Below are 22,014 nucleotides of genomic sequence, written 5' to 3' on the forward strand. Positions count from 1 at the left end.
TTGCTTGCTGAATAGGGCATGCGGTAAATTTCCGTTGGTTAATGAATGTGGCTGAAACTATCGATGTGATTTCAAACCAACACCGGCGGTCCATACCCAGCATGGCAAAGCGTGCCTCTCTCGTGTGCTTCCAGCACCAATCATCTCCCATGATCGGGATTCGAGCCGAGGCCATTTAGTCTCCGTTTTCTCCTTTCTCGCTAGCCCAAACTATAACGAGAATCGCCTCGCATGTGGGTGTTGGCCTGAGCGATGCGGGCGCTGCGTCGGACCTTTGCCGCATGGTGTGGTGGATGGCAACAAGGGTGTCATGTCTGGCTAGCTAGCCGACGGTGAGCAAAGGTGCCGAGCCTTGTAAGTGCCTAGAAAGCGATGTGGCGTTGGTTGGTGCAATTATAATACCGGCATGGCGGACTGTCTGCTATCGCCAACGCGCGGAAGAATGATTGCTCGATTTAATACACCTTACCTGCGGGTCGACTTACTTATGCTCTCCCCTACTCGTTGAAGATCGGCCGCTCGAGGTGACCACAACGTCTTTACGAGCACATACAGCCAAGAATGGCTAGCCAGGCCCACCAGCTTCTCTTCCGCCCGTTTCGGGAGACGATCAAATGGGCCAGTCTGGGGATAGTGCATTCACAGGATAGCTCCAACGACCCTCGCCGCGGAGCTGAGCTTCAACGCGCAAGCAGCCTTCTCCTCCGAGACGCAGAGCGCGCTGTAAAGCGACTCGCGCCTTACGTCGAGAGCCCGACGCCTGAATTGCACGCTTTCCTCATAGACCTGATCTGCCGAAACAGTGAGCTTAGACTGGCCTGCGCTTGATGAGGCAAATATCATCGTTTTGTTTCCACTACTGACCACAAGCCCACGCAGCCGACGTCATCGCCGAGGTCAGAGCTGTGGATGTTCTGCTCTATGACTTCGAGGACTATATCGAGGCCTCGTCGTACGATGAGGCCAAGTTCGACGCCCTGAGGGCCGCGACAAAGGCCCTGGCCCTGCTGTTGCTCGAGAGGATCCAGAGGTTCTCGACCGAGTCGGCGCTCGACGTATCGCCGCCACCATTGCGTCCTCTGCCGCCTCTCCCAGCGCGCGCAAATCTAACAAAGATTGTCACGCAGCCGTCGCCGCGTTCACCCGAGCATGCCGAACGCAAGGGATCAATCCCCCGCCAGATCCATCCCGGCGACTTGACCACCTCGCTTTCGAGCAAGTTTACTGCTCGACAAACAGTAGCCGAGGTGAGGCCAGGCAGCCCCGAAGGTGCTTTCGTCGGATTAGATCGCCTAGAACTTGGATCCCCCATTACCATGAGCTCCATGGCCCGGCCTGGGAGTGCAACAGGCATACGTGGTGTACAGACCCCGGAGCCGCGGGGAGACGCTCCATACCGACCGAGGCGCACATCCTTGATGCTCAGAGACCGGATTCGCGAGGAGGAGACGTCCAGTTTCGTCGATTTCGACTCCGAGGACCAGAACACGTATGCTTCGCCAGAGACACAGGCCCCCAAGTCCAACACGTACATGTCCTCCCACCAACAAAGGCCAAGTTCGTCCAGCCGTTGGCATCAGACCAGCGACGAGGGATCCGAACTGGGCGATTCGACAATCAACCGCAGCTACACAGCTTCAAGTCTCAACACGGCCGCTCTGGCATCCAGGGACTCGACTTTTGACCAGAAAACCTCCATCTCCTCGAGCGCCACCTCCCACTCGTCCCACCGCGCCTCTCTGCTGGGAAACGCGGCCAAGAACAGCTGCAGCATCGGCCCGGGCAGCTCTCTTTCGTTGTTGGGGGGGTTCTGCAAAGGAGCGAGAGCTTTTGCGACGGGGGGTCCCGGGCAGGCCATCAAGAAAGTCGGTGGCTCGGGGGGCAACCAAGGTTCGAAGCAAGACTTCTCCCAGGAGATGCTGTTTGGCTCCATGCTTGCTGTTGAAACGACAATCTACGCCGAGCCCATGGCCCAGTGCTTGCATTGCGACTACAAGACGATATACTCCCAGTTGCTCCAGGATATGGATCGCGATCGTAAGTCTCCCAACCGCCTCCTCTCCCTTCGCCACGCGTCTCTGCGGGTGTTGGAGTCTTCGCTAACGTCAAGGTTCTCCAGCGCTGGCCAAACAACAGGTCCGGGGCATGACATATCGCTCTCGGTTCCTCTACAAATCACACGTCGCCGTCAAAGACCTGGAAAAGGTCTTCTTCGCCTGCATTTTCTGTGACAAGCTGAAATCTACCTGCCACGAGGGAGACGCGACTGTTTTCCAATCCGTCGACCATCTGTTCCGACACCTATCTCGACATACTTTGCCCTTGGCCACAGTCGCCGGGGTAACCGTCCTGTACGAGGAACCAAAATTCTCGTCTGCAGACCAGCAAGACTTTGACCTAATCATTCCTGGCGGCACTCCCATGCTGCCCGCCGGCCCGCCGGAGGAGGCTCGTGACTACCTCGCATCCTTACCAGAAGCGCGAGCAACAAAAGATCACATCCGCCAACGCAACGGGAAGCCCCAATCCAGGCCTGACAACGTCTCAGAAGTCCTCCAATTCCTCGCCGGGGCCAGAATATTAGGCGTCGAATATCCCGACAAGTGGGATGGGAAATGGTGCCAAGGGTGGCACGACGGGGTGCTCGGCGTCTTCCCGAGCAAGACCGTCCAGCTCGAGGCCCCCGAGAAGGTGCAGGCCATCATCAAGTCTGTGCCTAGATCTCTGAGGACCGGCGTGGCCAAATGGGAGTGGGATTCCAAGTCAAGAGCTGGGTCGAATGTTTGGCTTAGCTTTTCAAAGGGGGCAAAGATTTCCAACCTCGCATGTAAGTTATCCCCCCAAATCAATGTATCTCGCAGGGCCTGTGGGTTCATGTTTCTCGACTCTCATAAATGCTAATGACAAGTGTCACAGGGGACGACCCTCACGCATGGTACTGGATAGGAACGAATTCCAAAGGCATGCTGGGAATTTTCCCCAAGAGCCACATCAGGATAGAGACTATTCAAGATGGGTCTCTCGACGAGTCCCAAGGTGCTACTAAATCCTCTGGTGGAAGGTCAAGGCTCGGGTCTCTGTTTGGTAGGTCAAAGAGTTGATGGATGGTACTTGTATGTGGTTCTGTTGCAGGCTCTTCTTTTTAAGATACCCGGATGGGTGGATTGGCGTGATTATGAGGTATGGACTAGGAATTTGTGGGTTTCATTTCAGCTACTGCGTCAGACTATAATATTAAGCGTCTACGTTGAAGGCGAAGTGTTACATATCGAGATATCGGGTTTCAATGGCTATTGCAGTAGTGAAGCTTTTTCTCCACTCAGGCCAATAGCTAGATAAAGCCAAAGACCCCGAAGCATCCGGAGCGTCTCGGCTGTCCGAGCTCACTATAGAACTCGCACTCTCTTTGCTACAAGCCGCTTCTCTGTTTGTACGTTGTTGTCTTTCCCCTATTCCCAATACAATCACGTGGACTTCATCCTTCCCCATCACGCGCGCCTGGGCCGGCGGGTACCAAGGAGGCGTCCAGCGCGTGTTGCTCGACTATGCCTCCCGAACTGACGAGCTCAACGACGCGGCGAATCGCACTTTAAGCCTCCGCTATGTCTGTTGGGGATGTTGCGTAGTAAAGTGTGGTGCCTTCGCCGTTTTTTCTCTTGAAGTGGACCTCGACGCCACGAGGCTCCGCAGTCATCTCCCAGATCCGAGAACGGAGCTCCCACGGAAGACGGGTGAAGGGGTGGAAGGTGGAGATGCTAATCCTCCGAACCCCCCTGCGAACCTCCGACTACCCCGGTGAGGGGATTTTATTCGGCGAGGGTGGAGATTTGCGCTCGGATTCTTGGCGGTTCCAGCCATGGTGAGTTTGGGATGTAATTAAAAGAGCGCAAAGGCAGCTGTTGGCTGTTCGTTACGAGTAGCGATTGAGTAACTCAAACGTAACATCGAACAAGTGGAGCTTCAGCCAGATCTGCGCAGACACCTGGTGTTATTGAATGGAATGCTTGGCGAAAATAACCACAAGCTGTTATCGGCCTGCTCCGGTACAGGGCGGCAGCTGATTTCGGGCTCGCGTCAGATTCAATTTGTCAAAAACAAGGCTGCCCTTGTTCTTGGCCCTGGTAAAATATTTTTCACATATATAAGGATATCGGATTTCTGCGGTTGTGACGGTAGTGAAGCCTTTCCTTCATCATAGTAGGTGTCCATCGCCGCCTGCCTCGTCAACGGGCTAGCTTTTCAATTGATCAGGTCAATAACCAGCTAGAGCCAAAGACACCGGACTATCTGGATCATCTAGGCTGTGTGAGGTTATCTGAGGTTATCTTCATCTGTAAGACTGACCTAAAGACCCTCTATTGGAAAGGAAGAATGGTAAGAGCTTCTTACAAATGTGGTCATTTCTATCTGCTGTATACAACAATACCACATGGTGTTGGTCCATGGCCTATATCAACTTTCAAGGTTCCGGACATCGATCGAGAAGGGGAAGAGTTACTATTCCGAGAGTCGGAGAGAGTTTTGAGATTTCCACTCGCTGAAGGGCTAAAGAGCTCACATCCTCTCCCACGTCTCTCCATTGGTCTCATACATTTCCCACTTTGCATCTTTAGAACCTTCATCCTCAATCCAACACACACTATAGTCATCTCCCATTTCTCCACCATGAAACCCCCTTGTTCTACTTCTGGTACTCGGTACCAACACGCGATTCTATGCCGCTGCCACCAGTAATCCCCTGTAAGTTTTCGCTACAGGCATTGTGACTGCCGTGTACGCGCGCCATACTGACTCAAATCTCCGAGGGGAAGAATCTTAACTTCGCCGAGCTCAACACCAGGGAAGGCTTGATGTAGCTAATGCAGGAATTGGCTGCGTCATGCGCCAGCCTAAGATATGACCAACGGCTACCGGGACGTCTGCATAGTCTCCATAATGGTAATTTCAAGCGTCCCTATTACCTGGACGCCGTTCTCATGCGGCGCCTCGCAGTGTTATGCCATTGCATCGGCGCTAGTTGGCGACGAATCTCGTACCTTGCAGCTGTGGCTGTGGGCCTGTGCTCAATCATTTTATTTTGTTTCATCGAGAAACAGTTTCGTTTCTTTGCTTTGTTTTCGGCAATTGAAAAGAGGAATAAACCCAATCAATCGGTGATGACGTCGGCGTGAAAAGGGCCGATGTCTTACCCAGAGCTCGGATGATGTGAGACCACATCACGAACATCGCACAGCATCTCTTGGCATGCAAGGAGAGAAAACATTGGCAAAGTAATGCCTCATTACGAAGATCCCCCGGGTCACTGAAATTGGCATTGTTTCTGTCTTGCTTTCCTACAGGTAGGGTGTCCTGAAGGAGGTGTTCACGTGGCGGCGCGCTATTTCGCGGACTTCGGCGGGTTGTTGTTCTCGATAGTATGATGGCTGGCGGTTGGGATAGAGACAAGGGGCCACATTTACCCAGTGGCTTGGGGGTATTTGTTAAAGGCTCTCGCTATGCTTATTATTGAAGAAATAGAGCAGTAATAAACATAGGTAAGGGTTTCCTTATGGAACATGGAACATCCCGGTACTCTTTTCCAGCGTCTCCGGCAACGCTTCCAGCGAAGCAACTGCAGTCATCATCACCTCCTAAAGGAAACTTGACGCCCATTAGATGGAAGAACGAAGAGATTTCATCCCCATGCTTTTCATCTGTTGAGTGCAACATAATCAACACCTTGTCAGAGGTGCGGAAGGTGTGTGTGGGCCACGAATCCCTGTTAGATGAGTGTCCCGGCCGGTGCGACAGTTGTCTCAATGCAATCTCAGGCCCCCTCCAACATGCACCCATTTGTCCTCGTAACTATAGTGCACAGCAGTATATAAAGCTAGCTAAGTCCTGGCCGTATGACTCTAAGAAGGTTCAATTTAATCACTCTATCTGTTACTTATTCGCACTTGCACATCACATCGACACCTTAGCTCTTCCAGGCCACCTATAACAGCGCGTCCTAGTTGCGCGTGAATCGCCATCACCAGCTCCCATTCATGCGTGTCTCCCGGAACTGTGACCTTAGCGGCCGATCCTAGCACCCAGCTGATTCCGTCCCGTGACGAAATCTTGGTTACTACTGGCTGCGGGGTAGTATTTATTCCCGGGCTTCCCCGGCTCTGCCTCGAGACGTGGCAAGCCAACTGTCGTGCTTGGAGTGCGTTGTCCCAACATTAAGAATGTCTCCTTTTGGGCTTGGTAGCGGGGACTGTCGGTACCTGAAATCATGCGACTTGATCTCATGGGGTTTCTTGGTAGAGTGACCTACTAACGGGGAAGATCGGTACCCGCCCGAGACGGTCTTGACATCTGACATGGACAGAGAGATGTACAAATACTTATAAAAGCGAGGACGGGGATCTTGAAAACAGGAAATGATCAATGGTTGACCATATTACTAGTGTTCAGAGTAAACGACCAACTGCTTCTTGCCAGTCCCTTGATGTGCCCGAGCTTAGCGGAATCAACAAGATGATGTTCAGCACGAAAACCGGAACCAAAGCCACGACAACTTACCGTCTACTTATAGGCGCGGTTATGGCGACGCTAGCAAGCGCCCAGGTGGCACCGCCACCAGCGGGTTGGCCAGTGTTCACATACCAGGGAGAGCTGACGGACAAGAGCACGCTCCAATACAACCCGACGAACGAGTTCATCTTCCCCAGCGTGTTCCATGCCGGCTCGTATCTGGACAACCCGCTCGGGGAGTGGTACCTCTACTACGCACCGCACGAGAACCCCGGCGGTATCTCGCTCATGTACGCTGACTCGCCCGACGGGCCCTGGACCGAATACGACAACAACCCGGTCATTGCAAACGTGTGGCCGGGCCACTACTCGGTGCCGCACGTCTCCAGCCCAGACGCGGCGTGGAACTGGGAGGAGGGTCGCTTGTTTGTTTACTTCCACGGAACCAACTCCCAAACCCGCTGGGCAGCGACCGACGATGGCGTGACCTTTGACTACGGCGGTATTGCGGTAGACAACAAAATGGGAGGGCCAAATGTCACTGAGTCGAGCTACGCGCGCGTCTTCAGGCACCCCAACCCCTTCTCCGGCTACGCCTACGCCATGTTCTACATGGGCAACGAAGTCGACAATATTCGCCGCATCCGCCTGGCCGAGTCCGTGGACGGACAAGAATGGGTTGTGGACCCTGACTACGTCGTCGAGCCCGGTTCCGAAGAGGGAGCCAACGTCTCAGGCGCCAAGCTTTGGCGCTGGAACGGGCAGTACTATGTTATTTACCACGCGTCCAGCGGCAAGAGTTACGCCAGGACTATTGACAGGACGCTGCGTGATGTCGGCTCCGTTCCCATCCTGCTCCACAAGGCCAGTGGCGTTGGCAACGATGTTGGACGTGTCGCGTCTCCAGATGTCGTCACATACTATGGTGAGACGTATCTGTTCTACGAGTCGGGTGACCGTCTCGGTGCGACCATCGCCTGGGCGAAGGTTGTTTAAGGGTGAGCCATGCGATGGACTAAGGGTTGATACAGGAGGGTTCATTTCTGGCTTGTGTTTCTATTTTACTTCGTGTCTTTTTATATAGCTTCTGAATCATAACACAAATAATATTCACATTCGCCAGAAACGTGGTGCTTGATGTTGGTAGGTATCTTGGATATGGTCGACTTTAACATCCCCAGAAAGGCTGAGCCAGGTCATTGTCGCTTCAAGGTGAATAGATGTGCCAAGAGCCCTGAGAACACACAGGACAGGTCTCATGAACCACGGTGCTTCTTGATCATGAATTTGCCGGTGTTGACACAGGACACGAGTATAGTGACAATAAGGCTATTACAACGCGATGCTTAGGACATACCTGAGCTAAGTAAGCTATCACCTGGGTTTGGTCCCACGAAACTGAGAGATAGGTAGTGTGATGTTACTTTGGGGCTTGATATGACTCCGGTAGCGGGGTGAACGAAAGGGTGTATATAAAGCCATCCTAAACACCTTGGCTTGCTATTCTTTTCAAGAAAGCACCACAGAACCTAGCTCATTTAGAATAAAAGAAGCATACGACAGCCCATTACTGAAGTGTGGCAATATTCGCCTCGTTTACGGGCTAGATCCACCAAGAAATAGCAGCTTGGTAACGGACTTTGCAGCCAAATCACACAATACTACTGTGGAAATATATAGCTTGGGGGCAAAAGTGTCAGAGTAGTGTGGAATCAAACTGCACAGTCATTGGGGCCCGACCTCCCTGTTTTGGCCATCACTGCCGGGTCAAGATCAGCATCGCCGCATGCGACAAAAGCCGCCCGATCGAGCCTATGCTCCTTGGTTGACTACTCTTATCTAGCTATTGTGAAAGCTATCTCCCAAAGCGGTCCACTCCTACATGAGGTGAAACACATCTTATGCCATCTGGTAGTCGACATGCAGCCAAGGAGTGATTTGTAACGGCATTGGAAGGTCCTTTGTAAGCGCTTTACATCCAGGAGCTGTTAAGATTAGGGCTACGGGACCTGATACCTCGGACACATCTATAGGAGGCGATGGTGGCCATCGTGACAGCTTGAGTGCGCCCGCAAACCTGCAAGACGACGGCTACCTCGGAATATGGACGAATAGATGCCCAACGCGTAGAGATTGAGCTGGATTAGAGTGCCACTCGGGATATTGTTAGCTTGGGGAAGGTGTGAACACATTTGAAGATGGTTATAAAGGTTGACGTCCTCTCTCCTATCATCATTTTCACTTTACATCATTGTCGCACTCAAATCTCGCCTTCGGTCTACCGTGTGTTAGCTGCCCGAAACCCGAGTCCATCATCTACAACTCCACTTATGCTTTGCTCCCTCTACTCAAGCTTTAGATAAGTCTAAATGCTTGCGCGTATCTAGGCAACAAGGGTGACGTCACTGCCGGATTTCGTCATTCATTTACTCGGAGTTCCGGTGCACCTTTCAGAACTGTCCCGCCACTCAACTTCCTGACTCTCGGGCTGTCATCAGCCCCAAGATCGCAACCGAGGCAGCGCACACTGAGAAAAATCGCTCAACTGATCTAAAGCGAGCGCTTCTCTTCCGCTGTCATTCTTAGTTCCCCGATCTCTAGAAAAAGCCATGTTAACCTATCGAGAGATAAGAATGAGGGGAAGATAACGTGCGTGGGGAAAGAGAGCTGTTGGTGCCCCGCGGATTCGGAGCTGACAAGGTTGTCACAGATAAGCTTCTCCACTCTGCCGGGTCGTTGGCGTTTGATGGGGAATTAGCGGAGGTAGGTTCGTGTCATATCGCGGCCGAAGGAACTGTCAAACCGGCGAGTGATTGCAGGATCTCGGATTTAAGCCTCATTGTTTCAAAACATCAACTATGAAGCCTGTCGTGAATGCTAAGGGCAAACTCTGGGGCAATCGTCGATCTTTCTTGGCTGAGACTGACCCGGCTCGGAAGACTACACATCGGCGACTACTCGATTCTACTCACATGGCGACTACCCCTGCCGACATCTCTTATCTTGATGCAACCACGAATCGATCAGTATCGACTACTTACTTGGCCGGCACTTCACCCATGAGTCGGGCAACCAACACACATGAAAGGTCCCCCACCCGGCAGGTTTTGCCAAGTTGTGAGCCAAAATGTCCGGCTCTCACACCAACCAGGAGCCTGGAAACAACCATGCACATACTTCCCCGACTGTTCCAGCCTCCATTGAGACTGTGGGACGTCCTTATCTCGTGCCCGGAACCGGCTATGCGTGCATTCGTGCCAAGAAATGACTATTGGATTCTTCGTTCGCGTTCTCGGATCTTTTGTCAGAGTGATCTAGCTTTAGAGTCTGAACGTACGGACCCCGAGATCTCCGTTCCAGGATGACTGCAGAAGACAGGCCTGCGTATAAAACACCATGATGTTCCATTCATCTGAGTCTCATGACTAGCCTCCACACCACATTCGCCAACCAGCTCTGCTCGCTCATTAGCAATGAAGTCGGTGACAGTAAGCTCGATGAAGCTGCTTACAGCAGCCTTCCTCATGTTCGGCACTTTGGTACCCACCGCCGCTGGATTACCAAAGGCGCCCTGGGTTCAACAGCGAACAAAAGGCCATGGCCGGAAGCTCTTTGGGGCCAGTATTGAGAAAAGAGGACAGAAAGTGCGCGACGACTGTGTCGTGAAGGCTGCCCTCGATATCGATGCACCCAAGGAAAACATTTGGGCCGGCTTGACTGAACCGGAAGCTGTAAGTATTGTTGAATGGATGTTCGCTCAGCCGGAGCTCAACCTCACCGCTTCTGAAGATGCAGGGAGCTGGGACAATACTCTGTAAGCACCCCCGGTTACGATATGAGCTCTGTGGCTAATTTCATATGCAGTCTCCTAGTTGAGCTTATGCGACCCAACAAGACTGATGCATTGTCATATGTTGATGACGCGGGCTCACTCCCAACTCGTTACGCCCACGCAGTCATCTCTCACCAGGCGGATGAGAATCCGTACTACCAAGATATTCTCGTCGGACCGCTGCCGGTTGCCAATGGCACCACCACTTGGTCCGCGCTCGAGTATCCTTACACTCGCAAGACGGAGGGCAAGATTCGAAACTTGGACGCAGATGAGGATGCCCTCTATGACGAATGGCTGTTCCAAGTGAGTGCCACAGTCTCCGACATTACCTTGGATCTGTGGAACGCCACCGCACTCGGTCTGGACAATGATACTCTGTCAATCTGGGGCATTGACCCGGTTTATCAAGAAGGAGATCAAATCCTGCGATGGGACACATTCTGGAGCAACCCATCAACAATTTTTGACGTGGGGTCCATGATGCCAATGGGCCTCTTCTTCATGTCTGATGTCAGTGGCCGAGATACCTCCAAGTGGACGGTTGAAGGGTGGTACTACAATGGAATCTTCTACGACACTACTGAAGACTTCCGTGCTGCATATTGGAGCGGAAAGGTTGAGAAGCTTGATGGAAACTGGTCAGGCCCTTGGGCCGAGACCGACCAGCAGGGAACTATTCCTCCCCTGGACACGATGGCTCCTCCGGTTGCAACTGCCCCTCAGGGTTCTCGATATAATGTTGACGCCGAAAGAAAGTATGTAGAGTGGATGGGATGGAGCTTCTACATCGGATTCGACCGTGATAGCGGAATGGCGCTCTATGATATTCGATACAAAGGCCAGCGCGTGCTCTATGAGCTGGGTCTTCAGGAAGCCCTGGCCCACTACGCTGGAAGTGACCCGACACAGTCTCATACTGCATACCTGGATACATACTACGGGTTTGGGCCTTTCGCATTTGAGCTCCTCAAAGGCTATGATTGCCCTGCGTACGCAACATATCTCAACTCGAGTTTCTATGTTTCCGAGACGACGCACACTCACTTGAACAGCATCTGTCTGTTCGAGTTCGATGCAGACCATCCCATGGCTCGACACAGTTCGGCAGAATACGTGACGGCGACGAAGAATGTTTACTTCACTGTTCGCTCAGTATCGACAGTCGGAAACTATGACTACATGTTTAGTTACAGCTTCTTCATGGACGGTTCGATTGCCGTCGAGGTTCGTGCGTCTGGATACATCCAGGCTGCCTTTTTCGCCAAGAACCACGACTACGGATTCCACATTCACGATCAGCTTTCTGGCTCAATGCACGACCATGTGCTCAACTTCAAGGCCGACTTTGACATCCTCGGCACAGAAAACACTGTCCAGCTCATGGAGCAGGTGCCCCATAAAACTACGTACCCCTGGTCGAAGGGCAAGGTCTTTAACACGATGAAGCTGAACCGATCGTATGTCGAGAATGAAGATGAAGGACAGTTCAACTGGGGCTACAACAACCAAAAGCAGGTTTTCGTTGTTAACCAGGATGAAAACAACAAGTATGGCGAGCACAGAGGATACCGCATCCTGCCGTACACGGGTGCCGCGCATCTCACAGTTAAAGACTCGAGCGTCTTGAAAAATAGTGCAAAATGGGCTGAGCACGATATTATGGTATCTAGGCGGAAGGATACGGAACCCAGAAGCACACACACGTACAACAACCAAGACACAGAGAATCCGCCAGTCGACTTTTCCAGGTTCTTTGACAGCGAGAGCCTAAACCAGACTGATTTGGTGCTCTGGCTTAATTTGGGCATGCACCATGTCCCTCATACTGTACGTCAAGCTACCAGAATCAAGGTTGTGAGAGAATTAATTACTGAACTTATTCTAACTATTTTTGCAGGGAGATCTCCCCACAACGGTATTCACAACAGCCCACTCTGAAATCCAGTTCATGCCCACCAACTATTTCAACGTCGGCGCCAACGTCGAAACGGTGAACATGGTGCGAGTAAACTACAAAGACGGCGACGCTACCGATGTCATCCACTTCGGCGCCTATGACGGCACTTGCGACTTGGACTATGAGCCGGCTTTCGTTGACTTGTGGGAGTATAAGGGCGATGTCGTGGTCCGCAAGTTCCCCTACTCGCCGGATGACCTGTATTACGAGACGGACTCGATTTAATCGGTCAAGAAAGAAGCCCAGATTAGAAGATAGTTCAAATTTCAATCATTGGATTAATCGTGCTCATGTGATTTGTGATTGATTCTCTATCTGATTGCATGATTGAGAAAGTTGTACGATCAAGGTTGACGGGCGCTGACTCGCCGACGTGGGGCGGGGCAACCCCTCCACTGGTTCTTTGCTGGCAGAATATCCCTCGATTTTATATCTCCCAACTTCAACGTACGACTCCTTCAGCAGCTGTGACCTCAGCAAAACATCGCCATAATGTCGGACGCGAATGCCAGCACGCCCCGTGTCTTCATCGCTCGCCATGGTCAGTGTCCGCCTCCTCTTCTGGACCTAATATTCACCAAGTCTCAGGAGAAACGGAATGGGCCAAGAACGGTCGCTACACGGGAAGGACCGACATTGAACTGACTCCCAATGGAGTGAATCAAGTCTCAAGCACTGCAAAACAGCTGGTCGGTCACCGTAGGCTGCTTGATCCAGCCACAGTAGCTCGCGTCTGGGTCAGTCCACGAAAGCGAGCACAGCAAACCTTTCAGATTCTGTTCGGTGCAGACAGCACTGGGCCCGATGCGATCGATTCCGATAAGGTTACTCTCACGGAAGACATTGCAGAGTGGCATTACGGTGACTACGAGGGACTGATGACACATGAGATTAAGGAGCTGAGAAAGGAGAGAGGGTTGGACAAGGACACACCATGGAACATCTGGAGAGATGGGTGTGAGGGTGGCGAGTGAGTACAAACTGGCCGTCGTCGGAGTGATATTGGAGGGTTGAATCAATCTGACTTATTTTAGGTCGGCGCAGGAGGTTTCCGACAGATTGGACAACTTGATCTCACAGATCCGCGATGTTCAGAGACCTTGCATGAATGGCGAGGCAAATGCTGATGTTGCTCTGGTAAGAACTAACATGGATCAACCCTGACCCCGGCTTTTGCAATTCTAACTGAAAATTTCAAGGTCGCCCACGGTCATATCCTTCGCGCATTTGTCAAGAGATGGCTGGGTTATCCGTTAGACATGCCGCTCGAGATGATGCTTGAGCCTGGAGCTATTGGAATCCTGAGGTTAGTACCAGCATCTTTACGAGGAGGCGCCAAATAGGACTGACTGTGGCATAATAGTTATAAGAACAAGAATATTAACGAGCCGGCCTTCTCTGTCGGCCTAGCACTACCACCCCAGGAGGAATAGTGAAAGTCGAGGCAAGGATGGATGTCTGAAGATTCGCAATGAATTGACGGGTTCGGGTACCTGCATAGAAGACTAATTTGGCCAAAACATTAGATCTGATTGTCCACCATAGTCAAATTGTTACCTGATGTGTGCTGAAGAGTTAATGGTCTGTGTTGGTACGACAACCTAGCTGGGCGAGGGCATGTTTGATCTTGGGACCTTTATCACCGCATTAACCCCAGTTTTTGTCAGAGCATTCTGAACAGGTCCTACGCTGTTGCCTGAACTCTCCTTGGGAACCTTGCTTTGTTGAAAGAACAAAGTATCCCGGCCTAGTAATCTCGTTCACAGCGTTTTATCGCGGGTGTCCTTGCTGTTGGGTACCGAGGGATAATCCAAGATGGAAATATCAGGTGTCAATCGGGACAGGTTAAGCTCAGATATGACATATATCAACACTATCATAATAACTAACCAAAGGCGCCATGAACGCTCGATGTGGTGGTTTATATGTGTGTTTACCAATTGCCAACTGCTTGGCCGAGGCTAACTTCTCCATCCTTCTCCCGTGCATGAAAGCCGAAGTAAGCCGCGCCGTTTGAAGCTTGATCCTCGGTAAGTTGTAATATGACTAATTCCTGCGGGGTTCGGGCTATAACTCTACTCTGCCTGATGTCTTATTTTAAGCTGGGATATATCTACAAATACGAAGTGTTGGGTTACATAGGTACGTGAAGGTGTCAGAACAGTTGTTGAGTTACAAGTCAATGATGTAGAATATGGCAGCATTAATTCTAGGCATACCTAAGCTTCTTGACTCTAAAGCCATCCGACTTGTGGGTACGGCGTGGCGATTGGTCGTATCGTGTGGAGCCTGCGCAGAAAGTCGACCTTTAAAAAGCTCATGCCCATCACGCTCTATCAACACACTGCCTACCTTACACATAATGAACCCAAAGTAGTTTCTCCTCTCGTATCAGAATGCCGACCTTAAATATTGTTGTCCTCAAATGCCATCTCATGCATGGTAATGTATACACGGACCGGGGGGATTTCGATGCTATATTCCAGAGTTGGCTCTCTCTTGGTGCCGAAGCACTCAACCAGAAGCATCGAGACCGAGAATCCACTCAGGTGAAAGTTACCGGGTATGATGCAATCAAGGATCAGGTCTACCCCGACACTCTCGACGGCGTGGATGCCATTGTCATCACCGGAGCTCCCTCAGCCGCCTTCAACGATTTGCCTTGGATCAACAAGCTACGGTCATATCTACAAGGTAATATCGGCCCCATGGCGATGCCAACTAAGAGCTGAGAGAACTAACAGTTGCACTAGATGTGTTCTCTAACCATCCCAACATAAAGCTGCTAGGAGGTTGCTTTGGTCACCAGATTCTTTCCCAGGCCTTGCTAGGAGATCGAGGCGTTCTGGTGGAATTATCTCCCAAAGGGTTCGAAGTCGGTGTTTGCAAAATTCAACTTATCCCTGAGTTTACTGGTCATTTCTCAGGGCTTCTTGACGGTGTCGAAGAGATGAGCTGCCAAATGTTCCACTCCGATCATGTCAACCTGGGTTCAACCCCGCTACCCGCTCCCTGGATCAACATCGGGTCTAGCGAGCTGTGCGATGTCCAGGGTCTCTACAACCCTGGCCGCGTGCTAACATTCCAGGGACACCCAGAGTTTGACGCCTTCATTGCCACGGAATGTCTTGATATATATCGGGGAAAATGGACGGAGAAGATGATCGCGGATGCGATAGTGCAGATTGAGCAGGATGACGACCGCATTTTAGCAGCGCAAGTAGCTGTCGAGTTTTTGAGAAGATGAAGCGGTACAATGTCAACGTATAACAACGAGACGAGAAATGAATAATAAATCCATGACATGAGGAAACAACCGTATTGATTTGGCGCCGCATGAACGCATTTTACCAAAGGATCTGTATTGCGTGGCTTAGTGTAGTACGGATCTTTAAGCTGCTGTTACACCTGAGATCGTCCTAACGGGGACAGCCTCATCACCATAGTTACCTAAATGGCCACGCAAGGCCGAAGTAATCCCTTATCCTCCAAGCCAGATTCTCAAAAACTGAGACATGACATGGAGTTAAAAATTTTGTTATAAAAGAATCATTGCATTCTCTCTAGCTTGATTTCATGATGAATACATCTCTGTTTCATTTCTACGTCATATCGTGGTGCCTGGAGCACTGATGACTGACTGCTTAATGGCGGCATCAACCTCTACTCTCCGGATGCCAGGAGCTGGGCCTAGGCAAACCGCCCGATCAGCCAGCTCCGTGATTAATTTATCAACCGAAATCGTGATATGTCCATTATAACTCTTCTGCTCTCTTGGCATTATCTGATGAGTTAGGGTGGAGTCCCGGCTACCTCCTCTGAAGGTGCCCGAGCCCCAATGTTGAGGTGAGGGCTTAAACGTCCAGAGCCCAGAAGGAACAGGTTGAGTCTCTCTGAAGCTGTGGCCGAATATTGTGAAATCTCGTGCCGCGTGATGGTCCGATTGACTAACCTGGTGAGCCAACTGTGAACGAGGCTCACCATCCGTAGATACGCCCGGGAATAAAACCAATCCATCTCCGCTTGATACGGTGTCTTCCCTAGACTGGCCTCCGGAATCCATGAATGTGCCGTGATGAAGCGAGTCTGGCTCCTCATTCGCACCTGGAGAAACACTAGGAGTTGACACAGACAGGGTGAGGATGTCAGATTCCTGGATTCCCCTAACGAAAATACCTCGTTGCTCAAGGTACTCCTCCACATCCATGGCCTCAAGCCACTCTCCTTGAAGTTCTGGAGTATTTGTGATAAGTCTGGTTCTTGTTCGGCCAAACTGGAAGCGTTGTAGGTGTGGTGGCGGTGTCCGAGGAACTGCAACACCAATGCCCCCCTCAAGAATTCGCAACATCTTTGGAAAATCGCTGGATTCGGTATAGTCGTATCCAGAGTCTACCAGGTGATACCTAGCGTTTCTAGAAATATGACGAAGTGTCCAATCCAGAATCTCGTCAAATTGATGCAACCTAAGCGGCAGGAGCAATGCCGGGAAAAAGCTTCTCGTGGATGGGCTATCAGGTTGCAGCAAGCCCATCGTTCGGTCCAAGCATGCTTGAAGAAATGACTGCGCAACTGGGAGTTTCCGACGAGGCCGATTGAGCCTCTGCTGAGACAATACCAGACTTGTCTCACGCGAAGAGGCTAGGTCGGCTGACGCAAAACCCACATCATCAGAGATACGCTTGGGGCGTTGATCTTTGGGAGGCACTTGCGAGTTGTGGCTCATCCCAACAAATTCTTTAGCCTTGGACGGGGTGTCAGGGTTCTGTCCTGAAACGGATGGGGATGATTGGTCCCCCTGCTGTGCCTGCTGTGCTAGGTCTGTGATTTCCGAGACCGTCTTTCTTAATTGCAGCATCACGTCCTCGGGCAAGTATCTTTTCGTACTCATAAAATTCTGGAATTCCGTGATTGATCCAAGGATCTTGTTCAAAGTAGACTCATATACCAAGACTCGAGCCTTTTCGGTGGCCAGGGCATTCTCTTTGCGACTACGATATGATCTTTGGGCTAGACGCATGCGAGCTTTCCGATCCTTATTCTCTGTCAGCGACGTACTTAAGTGCGTTATAAGTAGTCAATAACTTACAGATCCATCCTCTGGTCCCATTGTTACATCGCTTTTCATCCGAGGTCGACCAGGTCGACGTCGCGGTTGGTGATCGGCCGATTCGCGACTACCCTGCTCCGATGACGTGATATCACTTGTGACACGTGAGGAATCCATCCTGTATGTAGATGAGCAACCTGGAATTTGTTGAAATGCAAAGAGACAAAGAGCCTACTCTGCAGATGCAATTTTGAATTTGTCTGCAGTCAATAGTGAGGACTAAGGGGGTAATATCTTTAGAAATCTAGGTGTGCTGACAAATTGAGAAATCAGACAAATTAATTCACGGACCCACAAGAATTGCCCTATCAAAAGCGATGGCCTCAGCGGGCGCTTGTTAATCTTGGGACATCAGACAAATTAATGTTCATTGAACGATGGCTGTAGACAAATTATTTAATAATGCAAGGGATTTCAAATCTAGCAGTAGAAGGAGAGGATAGGTGTTTGCCTGACAATTGCTCTCCAGCCATGAGCTTCACTACCATAAATACCGAGTGTACGAACCTCAATTTTTTCCACGAACACAGCAAGCAACATTCCCATACTATCATACTTTAACAACGCCGAGTCACTATTCTCATCAACTTCAAAATGGCTGCCATACCAGTTACTCTCGTGGTAGGAACCCATACTTGGGGCTTGGACGATGGTGCCAAGGTAGACAGTATTTTGGATCTCATGCGCAAACATAAAATCGGTGCGCTTGATACCGCCAGGATCTACGTATGTTATCGAGCTTAAACCCGCTACTCAGGCTGTCTCAAACTGTACCAATCGCTGATAAAAAAACGACTAGGGTCAAGGTGCTTCGGAAGCGGTGCTAGGCACGAAGCAATTGACACCGGAATTTTCGGTTGATACAAAGGCCGCCACTGGAATCACTTTGGGCTCAGGAGGCCGCATCCTTGAGTTTGCAAATGAGAGCCGGGACGCTCTCCAACCCAACAAAGTACATTCCGTTTTACCATTTCAATTGAACGGAAACCGAATTAACAAATTCTAGATTCGAACGTACTTTCTTCATGGACCCGACGAAGCCACTCCAATTGAGCAACAGATGGAATCAATCCAGGCACTGTATCAGCAAGGGCTTTTTACCCAGTTCGGCTTGTCGAATTTCTCCAAAGAGCAAGTGCTTGAGTGCTACAACTATGCCAAATCCAAGGGTTATGTGCTCCCAACGGTATATCAATCCAACTACTCGATTGCGGCTCGCCTCAATGAAACGCTACTGTTTCCAACCTTGCGCGAGCTAGGTTTTTCGATTCAAGCCTACTCGCCCATGGCAGCGGGGCTTCTTGCAAAGACACCGGAGGACATCGAGCAAGGGAAAGGCAGTTGGGATCCGAATACGATTCAGGGTCAAATTTACCGCGATTTGTATTACAAACCGTCGTACATGAAAATGCTCCTGGAATTCGGGAAGTTGTCTGGCAAGTCTGGATTGAGTCGCATGGCCTTGGCATACCGATGGGTGAAATATCATTCGGCGCTCAAGGGAGATTTGAGGGATGAGATGATTCTGGGTGCAGCCTCTGTTGCGCAGCTGGAGGAAAGCCTGGGAGAGCTTGAGAAAGGGCCTCTTGAGAACTGGGTTGTGGAACGCATTGATGAACTCTGGTACATGGTCAAGGAGGATGCGCCTCAAGACAACATTGAGTCTGCCCGCAAGTTTATGTAGCGTCCGAGGTCCATTACTTGTCCATGGCATCATGTGCTAATCGAAATCTATCTGGTTCTCACCCCGTGTCTCACAGCACTCCCAGAATACGCAATTGAGTGGATATCGGAATACAGTGGTATTTTGCGTGATTCAAAGCAATGTGAATCGTTTCGAATGCGATATTTGCACGGAGTTGTCTTCTCAGATGTTAATATTTGACAATAGAAATGTAGAGATGATTGTTGAGTTCGCAGCTTATTTAGTTATCACATCAAATCGCAATTCTTTTTGCTGAAGTATCGTGGTCTTCGGCTGCCCAACGCCAAAAGTGAACCATCTTAGTGACCAAGTCCGCCAATGACCTAGATCGGCCGCCAGCTTCACGTACGATGGTTTCATTGAAATCAGTTGCATGTATGTTTTATCCTTAATTCTTTTGATTCCAAATAGCACTAAATTAAGAGCTTTCTGCGCAGTCGACGTAATCTACAATCTAGCAAGCGGACCGTCCTTTCGTACAATACCGAGCGCAGCAGGAGTGATGTCGGCGACGGTGCTGCAACCACACAACAGCATACATCGCTTGAACTCGTCATAGAGAATATCCAGAGTCTTGGTGACGCCTGCCTCGCCATCATACTATTTTACCACGTTAGTTTGCCATCCTACTTAGAAAGCCATTCGAATCACTTACAGCAAGTCCCCAAAGCACAGGGCGACCAATCCACACACATTCCGCTCCGAGAGCCAGCGCCTTGAAAATATCAGTGCCGTTTCGAATGCCGCCGTCAATGTGCACGCGAATCTTGCCCCTGGCTGCTTTAACGCACTCTGGTAGCGCATCGATAGTCGGCGCAGTCTCGTCAAGTTGTCTGCCGCCGTGGTTGCTAACAATGACGCCATCACAACCGTACTGGATCGCAAGTTGCACGTCTTCGGCGGTCAGAACACCCTTGATCCAGATCTGCATCTTGCTGACGCTTCTCAACCAAGGGATCTCCTTGGCCCACGAGTGCGAATCGGAGTTGAAGGCGTTGAATCCATCGTCGTGTGTTTGGGCGCGAATTGACTCCGAGGTCCTTTCGAGCATAGGAAGGCCGAGACCTTCAGGCGTGCGGAAATCATTGCGGTACTCGTTGTACCGCACTCCCAGCACGGGACTGTCTCCCGTCAAGAGAATGGCAGTGCAGCCAACCTTTTCCGCGCGTCTGATGATGCGCAATTGAGCCTCCCGATCCTGCATGCTGTACAGCTGCATGGCGTGTTGGATAGGGCCAGCCTCAAGCCCGGCGGCTCGGACGTCCTCGACGGAATGGTTAGAGAAGGAAGAAACGCCCATGTGCACCCCGCGTTTGGCACACGCACGGCTGGTAGCAAGCTCACCATCGGGATGAGCCATGGCCTGGAGTCCCGCAGGAGAGACGCAAAGGGGAAAAGCGACCTTCTGCCCAAAGACAGTGGTGGCCATGTCGGCCTTTGACACATCGACAAGAACCCGAGGGCGAAGTCGATATTTGGAATAGGCAGTCGTGTTCTCCGTCACTGTGACCTGGTTGGTTGAGCCAGCATTGTAGAATTCTAGACATCAAGAAATAGTTAGTCGCTGATCTTGGTTGTTCGTTTGCCATTTGCGGATTCCTACCTCTAGCGATTGAAGGCAGCTTGGCGGAGGCTGCTCTCTTAACATCGTCGATGCTGAGGATCATGTCGTCGCCAGTTGTTGGAGCCATGGGGAAGTCAAAGCACAAGAAATCGGTGAATAAATCGCTCCGCTGAGTCCGTACGAGTTTTCACAAGCTCTTGTGAACGCGAAAGCGGGATGCTTAATTGCTGACGAAGGAGAACCCAGCCTCAGTCGAAGAGGAGAAATGGCATATTTATGCCGCCGTCGTTGACATCTTGCGTCCGACATCGCCTCTGCAATGCCGAGCTACCTGGCCTCAAAACTAGTCCATGTCTTATCTGACGGCAAAGGGCGTGACTAAAGTAGATCGTACCGCCTGTGACTAACGGAATGTTACGTGGACTGTGAGGGGCAGTCTTCATTGACTAACTCCGACTTAGTAACGGAGCGACGCTAAGAGAGTAGCATTCTTCAGATGAAGTATAAAACCCCAACGCAAACGACTTTCTAGGCTGTGATTTATGTCCAAGTGTAATCACAGCCTTTTATCCCTTCTCTAAAATTTTGTTCCATTTTATCCTTCTTTCTCTTCTTTCATCCGGCACTCTGAGCATCATGGAGCCCAAGGTCATCCTGTCCCCCAATGCGCCAACCCCACCTCCCTTCTTATCTCAGGCCATCACCCTCGGCAACATCACCTTCTGCTCTGGACAGGTCGGTGTAGAGCCAGAAACCGGCGTGCTCGTCGAGGGCACTATTCAGGATAGAACGGTGGGTGGCAGTCTCTGACACTTGAGGATCTTACATTACTTATCATGTCGTGTCCAACCAGAGGCGAATTATGCTCAATCTCAAGGCTGTTCTTGAAGCTGCTGGCACGAGTCTCTCGAGTGTTGTCAAGGCCAATATCTACCTCACGAACCTCGAAAATTTCTCCGCAGTGAACGAAATCTACTCGGAGTTCTTCCCAGATATGAAGCCGGTAAGTGCTTGGTACATGATACAGCGGGTTGGACATCTTCTAATCGCCGAATTATTTTCGCTTTTTAGGCAAGGACCTGCGTTGGAGTCCGACAGCTCCCTCTCGGAACGGATGTTGAGATTGAGTGCATAGCGAATAACAAGTCATCTAACGAAAGCCGCCTCTGAAGAGTGGCGGAATCATCATCACATCATGGATTGATCCGCTGGAGACACAATCAAGTTGTCTTCCAAAATCGAGGACTCCATTGTGGCTGTTTAGCGTTACATGCCGACGCCCTGCAGCTCCACGCCCTACGCACGCCCTGCAGTGTCGCGCCCTACAGTGACAAAGCCCCAACCA

The 22,014-nt window shown here is 50.9% G+C and overlaps 9 protein-coding genes across 9 annotated transcripts; 7 read left to right on the forward strand and 2 right to left on the reverse strand.

Annotated features, from left to right (window-relative positions):
* The first annotated feature begins 414 nt into the window (after window positions 1-414).
* Window positions 415-3,181, forward strand: BGZ61DRAFT_69524 (uncharacterized protein). Its single transcript, XM_046256996.1, has 4 exons — window positions 415-802; window positions 880-2,037; window positions 2,120-2,827; window positions 2,917-3,181. The coding sequence occupies exons 1-4, from the start codon at window positions 562-564 to the stop codon at window positions 3,099-3,101; spliced, it is 2,292 nt and encodes a 763-aa protein (XP_046100702.1). The 5' UTR covers window positions 415-561; the 3' UTR covers window positions 3,102-3,181.
* A 3,389-nt stretch (window positions 3,182-6,570) lies between these two features.
* Window positions 6,571-7,497, forward strand: BGZ61DRAFT_535668 (uncharacterized protein; the record flags this gene model as incomplete). The annotated part of the gene is made up of 1 exon (XM_046254292.1): window positions 6,571-7,497. The coding sequence occupies one exon, from the start codon at window positions 6,571-6,573 to the stop codon at window positions 7,495-7,497; it is 927 nt and encodes a 308-aa protein (XP_046100703.1).
* A 2,501-nt stretch (window positions 7,498-9,998) lies between these two features.
* BGZ61DRAFT_359962 (copper amine oxidase) lies at window positions 9,999-12,518 on the forward strand (the record flags this gene model as incomplete). The annotated part of the gene is made up of 3 exons (XM_046241125.1): window positions 9,999-10,315; window positions 10,366-12,163; window positions 12,234-12,518. The coding sequence occupies 3 exons, from the start codon at window positions 9,999-10,001 to the stop codon at window positions 12,516-12,518; spliced, it is 2,400 nt and encodes a 799-aa protein (XP_046100704.1).
* Window positions 12,519-12,722: 204 nt separating this feature from the next.
* BGZ61DRAFT_396119 (putative phosphoglycerate mutase) lies at window positions 12,723-14,179 on the forward strand. The gene is made up of 5 exons (XM_046242951.1): window positions 12,723-12,834; window positions 12,882-13,263; window positions 13,328-13,430; window positions 13,493-13,599; window positions 13,657-14,179. The coding sequence occupies exons 1-5, from the start codon at window positions 12,786-12,788 to the stop codon at window positions 13,724-13,726; spliced, it is 711 nt and encodes a 236-aa protein (XP_046100705.1). The 5' UTR covers window positions 12,723-12,785; the 3' UTR covers window positions 13,727-14,179.
* A 510-nt stretch (window positions 14,180-14,689) lies between these two features.
* On the forward strand, window positions 14,690-15,540 carry BGZ61DRAFT_535671 (class I glutamine amidotransferase-like protein; the record flags this gene model as incomplete). The annotated part of the gene is made up of 2 exons (XM_046254293.1): window positions 14,690-14,987; window positions 15,047-15,540. The coding sequence occupies 2 exons, from the start codon at window positions 14,690-14,692 to the stop codon at window positions 15,538-15,540; spliced, it is 792 nt and encodes a 263-aa protein (XP_046100706.1).
* A 310-nt stretch (window positions 15,541-15,850) lies between these two features.
* On the reverse strand, window positions 15,851-17,613 carry BGZ61DRAFT_69651 (uncharacterized protein). Its single transcript, XM_046256997.1, has 2 exons — window positions 17,380-17,613; window positions 15,851-17,325 (listed from the first exon to the last, which is right to left on the reverse strand). The coding sequence occupies exons 1-2, from the start codon at window positions 17,515-17,517 to the stop codon at window positions 15,901-15,903; spliced, it is 1,563 nt and encodes a 520-aa protein (XP_046100707.1). The 5' UTR covers window positions 17,518-17,613; the 3' UTR covers window positions 15,851-15,900.
* Window positions 17,614-17,994: 381 nt separating this feature from the next.
* BGZ61DRAFT_535673 (NADP-dependent oxidoreductase domain-containing protein) lies at window positions 17,995-19,084 on the forward strand (the record flags this gene model as incomplete). The annotated part of the gene is made up of 3 exons (XM_046254294.1): window positions 17,995-18,126; window positions 18,200-18,352; window positions 18,407-19,084. 3 exons carry the CDS (start codon window positions 17,995-17,997, stop codon window positions 19,082-19,084), a joined length of 963 nt encoding a protein of 320 aa, XP_046100708.1.
* A 375-nt stretch (window positions 19,085-19,459) lies between these two features.
* Window positions 19,460-21,022, reverse strand: BGZ61DRAFT_520366 ((S)-2-hydroxy-acid oxidase). The gene is made up of 3 exons (XM_046252448.1): window positions 20,709-21,022; window positions 19,761-20,644; window positions 19,460-19,705 (listed from the first exon to the last, which is right to left on the reverse strand). The coding sequence occupies exons 1-3, from the start codon at window positions 20,794-20,796 to the stop codon at window positions 19,553-19,555; spliced, it is 1,125 nt and encodes a 374-aa protein (XP_046100709.1). The 5' UTR covers window positions 20,797-21,022; the 3' UTR covers window positions 19,460-19,552.
* Window positions 21,023-21,305: 283 nt separating this feature from the next.
* Window positions 21,306-21,839, forward strand: BGZ61DRAFT_359811 (putative translation initiation inhibitor, yjgF family; the record flags this gene model as incomplete). The annotated part of the gene is made up of 3 exons (XM_046241104.1): window positions 21,306-21,461; window positions 21,523-21,672; window positions 21,741-21,839. The coding sequence occupies 3 exons, from the start codon at window positions 21,306-21,308 to the stop codon at window positions 21,837-21,839; spliced, it is 405 nt and encodes a 134-aa protein (XP_046100710.1).
* Window positions 21,840-22,014: the final 175 nt, after the last annotated feature.

Source organism: Ilyonectria robusta (assembly GCF_021365365.1).
Source record: "Ilyonectria robusta strain PMI_751 chromosome Unknown BGZ61scaffold_18, whole genome shotgun sequence".
Lineage (NCBI taxonomy): Eukaryota > Fungi > Ascomycota > Sordariomycetes > Hypocreales > Nectriaceae > Ilyonectria > Ilyonectria robusta.

What these genes read in the sequence shown, in the direction of transcription:
- BGZ61DRAFT_69524 (XM_046256996.1), top strand. Translation starts at nt 562, where the DNA reads ATGGCTAGCCAGGCCCACCAGCTTCTCTTCCGCCCGTTTCGGGAGACG. An exon ending in AGACCTGATCTGCCGAAACA is followed by an intron (nt 803 to 879) that starts GTGAGCTTAGAC and finishes AAGCCCACGCAG; the next exon opens with CCGACGTCATCGCCGAGGTC. An exon ending in AAAGATTTCCAACCTCGCAT is followed by an intron (nt 2,828 to 2,916) that starts GTAAGTTATCCC and finishes CAAGTGTCACAG; the next exon opens with GGGACGACCCTCACGCATGG.
- BGZ61DRAFT_69651 (XM_046256997.1), bottom strand. Translation starts at nt 17,517, where the DNA reads ATGGATTCCTCACGTGTCACAAGTGATATCACGTCATCGGAGCAGGGT. An exon ending in TGGGACCAGAGGATGGATCT is followed by an intron (nt 17,326 to 17,379) that starts GTAAGTTATTGA and finishes ACAGAGAATAAG; the next exon opens with GATCGGAAAGCTCGCATGCG.
- BGZ61DRAFT_520366 (XM_046252448.1), bottom strand. Translation starts at nt 20,796, where the DNA reads ATGGCTCCAACAACTGGCGACGACATGATCCTCAGCATCGACGATGTT. An exon ending in GCTGCCTTCAATCGCTAGAG is followed by an intron (nt 20,645 to 20,708) that starts GTAGGAATCCGC and finishes CTTGATGTCTAG; the next exon opens with AATTCTACAATGCTGGCTCA. An exon ending in CTGTGCTTTGGGGACTTGCT is followed by an intron (nt 19,706 to 19,760) that starts GTAAGTGATTCG and finishes GTGGTAAAATAG; the next exon opens with TATGATGGCGAGGCAGGCGT.
- BGZ61DRAFT_396119 (XM_046242951.1), top strand. Translation starts at nt 12,786, where the DNA reads ATGTCGGACGCGAATGCCAGCACGCCCCGTGTCTTCATCGCTCGCCAT. An exon ending in TGTCTTCATCGCTCGCCATG is followed by an intron (nt 12,835 to 12,881) that starts GTCAGTGTCCGC and finishes ACCAAGTCTCAG; the next exon opens with GAGAAACGGAATGGGCCAAG. An exon ending in CAAATGCTGATGTTGCTCTG is followed by an intron (nt 13,431 to 13,492) that starts GTAAGAACTAAC and finishes GAAAATTTCAAG; the next exon opens with GTCGCCCACGGTCATATCCT.